Here is a 12,130-nt window from a genome sequence, read left to right as displayed (position 1 = left end):
CACAAACCCAGTGAGATTGGAACCAGGTGGAGCTGGATTAGGGAAAGTCGGAGCGGCGAGGGTTCCTGTATGAGCGCCGTGGGACGCGTGGCCGAAAGCGGACCCTCTGAGCATTTATTCAATTGAAATTTGATGAGCGTGGGTTTTTTTCCGACTGGCATTTCTACAGGATAACAGCTATTTGTCAAAGTGACCCTGGGAGTGTTTTACAGAGCAAATAAAGAAGGATCGCTTCCTCTAACTTTGACTGATTGAGTTTAAATGTCACTAAACACTGCTGATAAAGAACGCATTAATTAGACACGTGAAGTATGAATTTCAAAACAATGAGCCGCTCCAACAAACAGTTAATTAATTAAGCCCAAAATTTGTTGATCCAAGAGTAGTTTTACTTCTAACGTCACTGCATGATCATTTCTTTATTTTAACAAATCCATGATTAATAATCGATCATAAATATGATCTGAGCACCAGAGCTGTGGAATAAATACAAAGGAAATACTAATAATATTAAAAAACAAAAAAAATAGACATTACATGGCCAAAAGTATGTGGACACTTGCCCATGTGTGATAGTTTAACATATGATTAAAACACCACAGACATTAAAGGGCCAATTCCAGTGTTTTTAACCCTTTATTCCCGACGGGAGCACCCGTCGATATCAGTCTATTTTTCCAATGCAACCAAATAAGACGGAGCAATAATTCTTTTTGCATATAAAACCCGAGGAGTTAAACTTTCATATCACACATCCAACGTGTTCCTTCCACTAATGTGTTTGCAGAAATCCAGTATTCCTACGCTGGAATACACGTCACATTTACAATTTAGAGGGATACAGCTGTGACATTTCTGTATTTAGAAACATATTCTTTTATGGTTTATTGCACTTTTTAGCAATTTGTTTAGTCAGTCTGGACAGAAGTCTGTACATATTATTAAAATTTGAGATATAAGGGTTGTATTGCTGTATAGAAAATGGCACTACAGCATGTAAAAATGTAAAGATATGCTCTGGCGGACTTGTTCTATGGTGGGTCATAAAGGGTTAAAAAGGGGCCCTATTTTTTCCCCCACATATCCTGAATGTGTCTGAATGACTAGTAGGTAGTAAAAGTGTTGGAACTGGTCCAGTAGATCACCTCAGCCAGCAGACACCAAACGGGCTGCAATGGCTGCAACGTGATCCTTTGGGACAACTGCACCTGATCACAGTAGGTCCACTAAAAGAGCTTGTTTGATCCACTGACAGGCTCAGAGTGTTATTCTAAGTGTGTGACAGCATCATGGAAAGGATCCCTACAGAGAGAGACCTGGAAGATCCTTTTGGTTTAACCACAAACAGTCGTTATATCGCTCTCTGCACACACACCAGACTACATTCACTAAAACAGGGATTTTACAAGATAGTTGTTGGTCTACCGCTGCCTTAATCAGTTAGTTTGTTTGTGTTATTGTGTGTTACACAGTTATTATGTTGGATCCAAACTAACCCTTTAAATTACCAAAGTCACACAATAACACAAACAAACTAACTGATGGAGGCAGCAGCAGACCAGCAGCTCCTGTGTTCTGTGAGTTAAAATTACTATTTTTGTCAATGGAGTCTGGTGACTTTTAAGAGAGTGTTTTTTTGTATGTTTGATCCACTGACAGGCTCAGAGTGTTTTTCTAAGTGTGTGACAGCATCATGGAAAGGATCCCTACAGAGAGAGACCTGGAAGATCCTTTTGGTTTAACCACAAACAGCCGTTATATCGCTCTCTGCACACACACCAGACTACATTCACTAAAACAGGGATTTTAGAGAACAGGACACAGGAGTTCGTTTAGGTTAAAACACCAAAGGCACATATTCATCCCTGACTGAGACCGAAACATCTCTGTTGTAACTTCAGCAGATAAATCTCATCCTGCAGACGTGCTGCGTTAATTCCTAGAGGACGTGCTGAACTAAGACTCTGAGGAAACTAAGAGGCACAAAGTGTTTGAACAGTGTGTTGGAGTGAAAAATGAATACCATGCATATGTATGTTTGACCCTCCCTGTCTCACCATGTCGTTCTTGTTCTCCAGGAAGATGGAGAGCTTCTTGAGGAAGGACACCACCACCAGCAGCAGCTCCTCATCTTCCCGGTCCAGGATCTTCACCAGCATGTGGACGATGTTCTTGTTCCTCATCTTCAGCTCCGTGCGGGTGTCTTCAGCCAGGTTGAGCAGCAGACACAGAGCGACTGCAGGGTGAGATACATCACAGAGATTATAGTTTCTATTGAAATCATTTAGCTGGAAATCACCTTTATTCCCTCATCTAATTTTGTTTATCTTGTGCCAATTATCAATCTGTCAGGTACCTGTTAAATTATACCTTTAGACTCTATAACCACAGAAACAGGAGGATGTGCTTTACTTCACTGACTGCATCACTGTTGTGCCAATAAAGCTCACACTCAAGTGTTATAATACCATTATACAACAGTTACCAAAGTAAAACGTGCTCATATTGTGGGGCAACATGCTCTCCATGGAAACTTATAACTGCGATCCGTCCTGTCAGTAGTTTATCGCTCCAGTTAGTAGGCCGGCCCTTAGTAACACCCCTAGTAACAGAGATGGTAACTAATCCCTGCTGAGCTGATGCTCTCTAGAGATGGAGGGATTTCCCAAACTGAATAAAAACCACAGGTAGAAACACTGAAGCTCCTTGCTGGAGCTCAGAAATCTGCTGGAAAACATCACTGACATCCACAGATTCATCCGCTACGTCCACCAGCCTCACGCGGAGCTGTAAGCGAGCAGCGGCGGTTAGCAGCGGGGGCGCAGAGGAACCTGAAATATGAGCTGCTGCTAAACAGTTCAGAGAGCTGAAGGAAACTAATGAGCTTTGGTGGTGAAATATTCTTCAAAGAATAAATTAATTAATTGATTTCTACTATCAAAGTCATAGAAATCAACATTAACACCAAAACCAGCCACTTTGGATCAGTGTTGGCGGCTTTTGCTCCCGTTCCCGTAGTTACAAGTCACAATATTACCATGGAAACGGCGGCGGTTAAGGTTAAGGCATCAGTTCGTTTGGTCGAACTACTTCTAATATTGATTTCTTACAGTTTTTACAGGATATTTTCTGCTCAAATGTTTCTAATTGAGAGATTTACTTGTACTTTTGTTCTGAAAAGTGCTGCACGCCTAAACCTTTACTCACAAAGTCAGCAGAGCAACTTTCACTGTTAACACTGTTCGATATCACATTTACTGTGAAACCATCAACACTGAGGTTTAACCAAACATATCTGATATCTCCACTAATTTTTTTTCATTTTTTCTTCTTTTGAGTGTGTTGGTTGCCCCACCGGTGGCACAGAGGGGCTGGAGAGGTTAAACAAACATACCTGGAGTCGCAGAGAGTAAACTGCTGTTTTCTCATAGCACCGTATTCAACGGCAGTCTGAGAGCACGCCACATTCAATTAAGTCTGCAGCACAGAGCCGGCCTGGTCTTCCAGAGCGACTACACTGACCCTCACAACCTGGAAATGCTCATTAGAAAATGCTGTTTTTGTCCGAAACCAACAGACAACCATCAAGTTACTGGCCTTGATGAGTCTGACAACATGATGGAAAGGATCCCTGCAGAGACGGACCTGCTTCAAAAGGGTTAGTTTGGAGGGTAAAGGTGGTTTGGTGCCAGTGCTGAATTCCAGGTACTAGCAGTAATACATTTATTATTACAGTTGCCACTTATTCTGATCATCAATTATTCATTTTGAGCCGTCTTATAAGAAAAAAAAATTTCTGATTGCAGCACCTCAAATGTGAATATTTTCTGGTTTCTTTCCTTCTCTGTGACATCAAACTGAATATTTTTGGGTTGTGGCCAAAGAAAGATATTTCAGGACGTCATTTTGGGCTTTGGGAAACACTGATCACCATTTTTTTGGACTAAAGAACGACAGATTAATGGATAATGAACATAACTGTAGCAGCATATCAAATGTGAACAGCACCGAGCCCTGATAAATACAGGCAATTACATGCAAATACACAAGTGTGAATTTGTGTGAAAGGTAACACCTGCAGCCAGGTAAGCTGAGTGTGACATGATGGAGGAGGAAAAGGGTTCAGCGGTACCTCTGAGAAGCTGCTCCTGCTTGGTCAGGAGGCTCTGGTACTTTCTGAGAGACTTCTCATGCTCTCTCTTCAGATTTTGGTTGTCAGAGAATTCTTCACGTGAAAACCAGTCAAGGAACTCTGTTCTTTTTATTCTGCACCACGAATGCAGCTTTCATGTCAACTATGACTATGAGTTATAGACAAAAAACATACTTTCCACACCAACGTCATCCATTTTATTCAGTAGAAACAGTCTGCTGATGACAGATTCTTCTTGGAAAAGGATATAGGCCTTCTTCTTCTTCTGTAGCTCCTCTTGCCAGAGGTCGTACCTCTTCAGCTCGTGCTCAATGATGTTCATGCACAGGGCCCCGATCTTGAAATGTGTGACCAGGCCGTGGAACTGGGAGAAACTTGAGGAGAAAATAAGAGAGAAAAAGAAAAAGACTTCCATTTATCCAAAAGTGGATTTTCAAAAGTCAAAATACACTTTTTTTTGGAGGGGTGGGGGGGTAGATTTGGGATTCCAGCTGGGAGCTGTCATTAAAATGACCCAATCCGTCACCCCTGAAGTAGTTTACAAAGTAAACTGTCAAAGTCAAAACATATTCAGTTAAACAGTATGTCCTGGTCCGGCTCGTAATCAGTCCAACTTGAACCGTTTCACAATCCAAACAGTATAACACGGCGATGGACACGAGCCAAGAGTGACGATCAGTTTTCAGACGTACACGTCCTCTCGCGGCCTAAATCAGCTCTGACAGACGTTTATGTATTATTCTAGCGAGGGCTAATTTTAGTGTTTCCTAGCCCCCAGTTGGAGGGCGAAACTTCAGTCCGAGCTACGCTGCCAAAGGTGGATGACTACTGTAAGAGAGGGGGAGAGCAGGGCCGACTGACTGTGGGGGTCAGTGCTGTTAAAACTGAAATATAGAAGCGCTGCACACAAGCAGGCAAACACACGGCTGGTGAACTGGGCCCACTCTATAGGACCAAAAGTACACATGCATCTGTGAAATATTTTGTATAATTCGATCTGTTTTAGGCCGCTTCATTCCAGTGGAGAGAAATCATAAAGCTGCAGCCTACGATAAGATATTTTAGACAGTACTGTTTGAACTTTTTAATGGTTTTTTTTCCCCAGTTAGGTGTTAAAGAATCTGCACGGAGCCCAGACCTCAAACTGGATCACAGACGTGTGTTCAGGCCTTATGGATTAACGCTTTGGTCCACACAAGCATAAAATGTTGGGCTGCATGTGGACGGTCCTTGCAGGCCTGCAGAGGGCGAGAAAGGGAGACACTCTCCCTCTTTTCCACAGCCAGGTATGAACTACACCGTTGTTCTGCCTCGCTGATCTGTATGAAAGGTGTGTATACAGAACGAGACACATCTTTAAGCCGGCAGTGGAAATACTAACTTCTGAAAGGACAGCAGGTGACGTTGTGATGACGTGTTGTGTTGTGTATGTGCGACCCTCCAGCTAAGAAACACAACAGCAACCAAAACTGTCTGCAAATGGGGAGACAACTACCTCAACTTTACCTGAACATGCAAAGTCACTGCCTGACATATAATAACACACTCCACGCCCGTCACACCTCTTTTGCCTTGACCTTTAGCCCTTTCTTCTTACCCTGTGTCATAATAAGCCATGGAGCTGTGGTCAGAAACGTGTTTTAAGCCCTTTGACTGAATTTTTTTAATCAGTTCATCCTCGAGTCCAAGTGAAAGTTAGTGCCCAAGCTGAAGAAATTCCCTCCGTGTGTTTCTGAGAACGACACCTGGAAACTAAAGCAAAGGCTCCAAAATACACCTGATATAAAACTGACAATGCTGGTTTACCTGGAGAAGCAGAAGAAGATATAAGTGATGGTGGTTGCCAGGTCCATGCTCTGCTTCCAGTCCTCTCTCAAAACTCTGGCCAAGGCTCCGAGCGCCGCCTCTGACACACAAACACACATCATTAATATGATGCACAAACACACACACACACACTCACACAGATACAGAAACATGACGGTGTATCACGTGTGTGTGTGTGCAGCTCAAACAGCTGCATACACACATGTATTATTTTTGCGAGTGTTTTCACAGCACGTGCACACAGTTTCTCTGCTTGTACTATTATTACTGCAGCCTGCAAAGACACAGCGCGCACTGAATCAAAAAGGAGTGCATGCAAACGGTCTCCTGCTCAGGAAGTGGGCGAACCATAGACATAGAAGCTGCTGCTGTCTGCCATATTGGGGAAATCAAGATCCACTAGCAAACAAATACTGAGATGCAGACTTGACTCATGTTCCATTTCTTATGCTAACAACAAACCCAAATTCATGAAAATCAGTATTTACAGAGTTATAGTTGACTTTGGAGTCTCAGTACACCTTGTGTTTGTTTTCTGGTGGATCTTAATTTCCCCAATATGGCGGACAGGAAGACAAACAGCAGCAGCCAACGAGGTATCCGAGTTTCTATGTCTATGTTCTGCCCTCTTACTGCCGAATAGAAGAACAAGAGGTGAACGTTCTGCACGCAGGAGAGCAAAGATAGTGGTCGTACACTCCAGATGTGGAGGTGAGACAGAAACAAAAGGCTACAGATGAGAAAGAATCACTGCTGGTGCAGCTGGAGGTTCATTTAAAACACGTGATGAGGCGGCTGGAGGCTCCTGAGGATTTTGAGCTATGGGAGCTTCTCAGCGTAGCGACGTGCGTCCCAGGGCTCGTCTCCTGTTTCCACGCCGACCCGAGGCCTCTCGGTTCACACGAACGCTCGGCTCTTATCAGCTCCGGACCGGCTGATGCGGCGCGGCAGACGGAGCGAGCTGACGACGCATTGTGACAGATACAAATGAAGCCGTGCCATCGCAGGACGGCTGCAGAGGATGACGGCTCCGTGCTGTTGTGGAGGAAACAGGCCGGTTGTCACGGAAGGGAGCGGAGCTAAAGCTGAGCTGTGTTTTCTTTAAGAGGGGAGCTGATAAAAGTCAACGGGATTTTAGTTTTCTGAGCCGTTCTATTAAAACAACAACAAAAAAAGAACTCCTTTTTCATCCAAATACAGTTTTAGTTTGAATGTCTGGAGTACGGCTGAGCCCCTTTTGCCAGGAAAAATATTGTTTTCAGTAAATCAATACATTCTGATCATAATTGAGCGTGAAAGTCCATCCTTGGCCTTTCCAGAGCTGTCAGCCACCTCTCAGATGGAGTTTGGTTATTGAACGCCCAGAAAGAGTTCAAGGAGGCCGTTTACACGACAGAAGCTACCGTCCTGCCTCCATCCACGACCACCTGAGCGAACTCCATCGGCTGAGGACGACCGTGAGCCGCTGCTGAAGGCTCCAAAGTCTAAAGTCTAATAACGCAGCCCAAATCACAAAATTTGCCTCAAGGGGCTTTAAATTCTGTAAAGTAAACAACCCACTAGATCCAGATGAGGAAAAACTCCCCAGGAAAACCTCCCTGCTAAGCAGACTTAAAGGTTTTGGAGATCAAGCTACACCAACGTTTTGTCGAGCAGATAAAGTATGAAGGGACGAACACATGCGTCCGTTCATACTACATGTTCACGCATGCTTGTCTGCACATACGGTGCACTTGTGGCCCCTGACAGACACGAGAAGATGAGCACATTAATGTCATGTGGACGTGGAAACTATAAATGTGTTTAACTCAACGTTCAGTCATCATTAACTGTGATGTGAGTGGTCGTACTGATTTAAAAAAGGTCCATTATTATGTAAAATATAGTTTTTATATGTCATTTCACCAGTGTGACCAGAGACCCCTAAACTATGAGGAAAAGTCCATTCTTCCCCTCACTCACACCAGCAGTACATCCCAGTATGGATGTATAAAGACTACAGGATGCAGCGTTGGAGGTTTGGTTAATTCTTATGGAAGCATGAAGCCAAAAAAGTTTGACTTCCCGGGTTTAAACGCACCCGTCTCTGGCCTGACCAGCCGGCTAGCTTCCTGTTAGCACGACGCTAACCTCAATCTTGCAGCTCTACTTGACTTTCCAAATGTTATGGGACTGAATGCATCAAATTCTGATGGTAAAACAAGTCATTTCATAGGTGTCTATGGAAAAAAGGCATCATGTGACCAACGGCATTGTTGTAATTGGACCGTTTGACCACTATGTCACTGGGGCACTTCCTGTAAGCTCGGCTCCCGGTAACGAGGGAGAAGAAGGAAGAAGGAAAGCAGCTGCAGCAGAAAGAGAAATCTGATGTTTTTGAACATTAAATCGGCTCTAGAATGACCTGCAGACACAAATATGAACTTGAAAAAGAGCAGAAGTCACGTTATAATGTGAGGTTTTTGTTTCTTTGCTCTCTGCGTCCTGAGACTATCACGACACCAGTAGCGTCGAAGCATTTCTGTCATCCATTCATCCTTGTAATTAACATTTCGTAGGTTTATCCATCGATTTAACGGACAGAATTTGCCTGATTTTCCGTAACTTGGCCCAAAGCTTTCTTAAATTTCCTGAGGTACCGTTTTGTATGAGCTCCTCCAGGTTGTCCGGGTTTCGGGCCAGCTGGAAGATGAGCGTGGCTCCTCTGATCTTGTCCTGGATGTCCTCGTACAGCAGCTCCACGTACTCGTCGATGCTGTTGATGCTCGCCTCCTCGTCCAGCTGGAGGGAAGCAGGAGGATATAAATATAATATATATATATATATATATATATATATAGTATATAATATATATAAACACACACACACACAGGTCCTACCTCCACTCCTGCGTACGGCCTGAAGTCTCGCGGTGAGACGTGTTTCTTCTCCTGGTTGTCTGTTAAGAGGACGATTTAGTTTAGCTCGATGAAGACTTTAAAATAAATAAAATTAAAACACTGTTTGTGAAATAGTCTCTCTGAGCGCTTCGGTACCATTTGACTGTTTGCGGTTTTGCAAGTAGAAGAGCAGCTGTTCCACCTCGCGGAGTTTAGACGGGTGAATCAGACGGCATTCCTCCACGACCTTCCGGGCCAGAGAGGACGTGTCCGTGTGGGCGTTCAAGCTTTTCAGGCGAATACTGACCGAAGAAAACACACAGATCAGTGAAATTACAGCTTTTCAGACCTGGTTTTCTGATTGAAGTGACAAAATGATACAGAAAGAGATTTTGTTTGAGGCAATATCGAGGTATTTTTTCATTATGGTGTAAATCTCATTCCTTAAATCGGGATACTTCAGAATCCCTTCCTAAAAAAGGCCCATCTACAACAACAAAAGTCAGTTTAATTGTACGCTACATTTAGAATATTTTCACTGCTTTAAATCCCCCCTCTTTCTCTCTGTTCACTCTCCTCAAAGACACCAGACTCCTTGACACAAACAAACTAAGCAGCTGAGGCAGCGGTGGCCCAGCAACTCCTGCGTTCTGCGAGGTAAAGCTGCTGTTCTTGTTTTTTCAAAGTCACCAGACTCCATTGTCAAAAACAGTAATTTTGCCTCGCAGTACACAAGAGTTGCTGGTCTTCCGCTACCTTGATCTGTTAGTTTGTTTATGTTATGGTGTGAGTTTGGTGCTTTAAAGAGTTAGTTCGGATCTGAACCAACGTGTTACTGCGTCGATTGAAGCAGCAGTAGGGCAAGCATCTCCCATGTTCTGCGAAGTAAAATTACTGTTTTTTTCAATGGAGTCTGGTGGCTTTAAAGGAACGGCTTCAGGCTGTCTGACAGCAAGTTAAAGCAGCAATAAAATTCCTCATAAACCTCACACAAATAATCCAAACAATCCCTTTAATCAAGCTGGAAAAAATTAAAAGAAACTCAGAATGACAGTACGTTATGAATCCTGAACTTCATGTATAAATCTCACATCTTCTGACACTCTTTGCGTTCTCCAACCATCGGGTCGCCCAGCTCTCCCAGGATAGTTGCCTCCACCTCATACTGAACGACAAGCGCTCTCTCGGTGGGGTGGACATCCAGGGTGCAGCCCTTCATTCTCCTGTGGGTCAAACGGAGCCAAAGAAAGCAAGATTAATGGATTTAATGCTCATTGTGGTTTGATTAAATTCAATGTGTCTAATTGAGATACGGTGCAGAACAGTCCTGCAAGTATAGACTGTACAATTAAACTAAATTGAGTCAGAAAACACTAAAAATTTAAAAGTTTAGTGTAGCAGCAGGACATGTGCACACAGGAGTATATGGCAGAGGGACACCTGCAGGTGTAACACCAAGCATAGTCAAAGTTCAGTGAAAGCATCCAATTATAAATATGAAACACACAGCTATTTGTTTATTATAAGGATTTAGCGCAGGCCAGACCACTAAAGAACTTTTACTGATTGTGTGTGTTTTTTTTTTTTTTTTAAGACAGCTTGAAGCTAAACTAAACCTTATGAGGAAAAATTAAAACCTCAAACATCAACAGCTGCTGTGTATCTGTATGCCTTTATATTTTTACAGCCATTTCTCCTCAAAGCAGACACGTTTACGGTATTTTAACAGCAGTGTAAACTGATACCGGCACCACAGTAAGGCCGAATTGAACACTAATAGTTGTCATTGCTTCCCAAATCCTTTAATTGGTGACAACTGTTGTTTTTTTCACTCCTCAAAATGATGCATCGTGAATTATTGATTTTTTTTAACGAGCACACGCTTCACTGACGTGTAGTTCAGATAGCATTAAGCTAACGGTTTCCACCTTTAGCTACTTTAGGCTGGTGGCACAGCCACTATGGATGTATTCTGACTTTATTATGACTATTAGATTATATTTAGACTGTTAGTCAGTCATTTAAATGGCCTGCCATGTTTTGAATGAGCACCTCAGCATCCTGCAGCTGCTACTTCGCTAACCTCTCCGCTAACGGCACAAACAAGCTAGCGGTTCTTACCTTTTCAGATAGCGCGGATCCCCTGCTTGCAAATTGTCCATTTTAGAAAAAAGACAAGCACATCGGATTCTTTTCTTCCCAAACACGACCAGCTGATGCTGATACAGGCAGGGCGGATGTTATTTATCTCTTCGGCTTGTTGCCAGGGCGGCGGCACAGCTCCCAGCATGCAACAGGAGGCAAATGAGCCCTGCTGCCCCCTGTAGCCACGGAGGGCGAAGCTGCAGCTTAGCTTTGAATTGTGTGCTAAACAGGCAGGATATTATCACTTAGGATTGACTTTAACAACCTGCCCCAGCACTAAAATGCTCATTTTACATTAATGCATGAGTAGTAATAATCTAATGTGAGCCCATATAACATATATAACAGTACAACAGTCTGAGGGAATGTTTTTCTGCAGCACATTTTTCAGTGACTTGTTTCTTGCATTTTTAAAATGTGATATTAGTAGTTTTATTTGAGTAAAGGATCTAAATACGTCCTCCATGACTGTCTGAAGCTCGATAGCAGCAGCAGCAGGGTTGTATCCAGGACTTCAGAGATCATCCACTCGCTAAAAGACAAATTTGAATAGTCAACAAAAACACATTTTTAGATATTCTAATTAACTTGAATAGTCACCAAAGTTATTACAGTTCAACTTAAGGGAAACATGAATGTCTGAGCCAGAATTCATGTCAGTCCATCCAAAAGTTGTTGAGATATTTCACTCAGAAGACTAAAAACAGTGATCCTCATGGTGCAGCGAGATGAATAATCAGGGGATTATTAAATGTGTAACATGTATTTTACCTTTTGTAAAGTGTCTTAGAGTCTTTAGAAAAGTCCCCTATAAATAAAATGTATTCTTCTTCTTATTATTATTACTATTAATGTCTGTGCCATCCCACCAAGTACGTGAAGGTATTTTATTGGGTAAGTGAAAACTTTGCCCTGCTGGTAGTTAGTTATCTTGACTTATATAACTAACTTTATCCTTAACTTTAACCCACTGACCTTTGCCCGGCCTTCCATCCTTAGAGTTAGGTTACTAACATGGTAAGCAAAAAGTAATTCTGTACTTACTGGTGTGATTGTTGCACTGCACTGTAATGGATTTAAGGAGGCACAAATATTTACAACCCCTTACGTCCTACGGAGCTAAAGG

The 12,130-nt window shown here is 42.8% G+C and overlaps 1 protein-coding gene across 1 annotated transcript in view; it reads right to left on the bottom strand.

Moving 5' to 3' along the window:
• Positions 1 to 11,027, bottom strand: part of kifap3a (kinesin-associated protein 3a) — a 39,604-nt gene extending 28,577 nt beyond the window's left edge. The window contains exons 1-9 of the mRNA XM_070831617.1: positions 10,981 to 11,027; positions 9,951 to 10,082; positions 9,016 to 9,161; positions 8,860 to 8,918; positions 8,620 to 8,761; positions 5,960 to 6,059; positions 4,403 to 4,527; positions 4,133 to 4,231; positions 2,058 to 2,236 (exon numbers count right to left, since the gene is read on the bottom strand). Coding sequence (XP_070687718.1) covers positions 2,058 to 2,236; positions 4,133 to 4,231; positions 4,403 to 4,527; positions 5,960 to 6,059; positions 8,620 to 8,761; positions 8,860 to 8,918; positions 9,016 to 9,161; positions 9,951 to 10,082; positions 10,981 to 11,021 — 1,023 coding nt within the window. The 5' untranslated portion in view covers positions 11,022 to 11,027. The remainder of the gene's footprint in view (positions 1 to 2,057; positions 2,237 to 4,132; positions 4,232 to 4,402; positions 4,528 to 5,959; positions 6,060 to 8,619; positions 8,762 to 8,859; positions 8,919 to 9,015; positions 9,162 to 9,950; positions 10,083 to 10,980) is intronic.
• Between the last annotated feature and the right edge of the window lie 1,103 nt (positions 11,028 to 12,130).

The sequence above is a fragment of the Pempheris klunzingeri genome, chromosome 6, assembly GCF_042242105.1.
Source record: "Pempheris klunzingeri isolate RE-2024b chromosome 6, fPemKlu1.hap1, whole genome shotgun sequence".
Lineage (NCBI taxonomy): Eukaryota > Metazoa > Chordata > Actinopteri > Acropomatiformes > Pempheridae > Pempheris > Pempheris klunzingeri.
The sequence above is the reverse complement of the archived record's forward strand: the minus strand, read 5'-3'. Positions and strand labels throughout refer to the sequence as shown.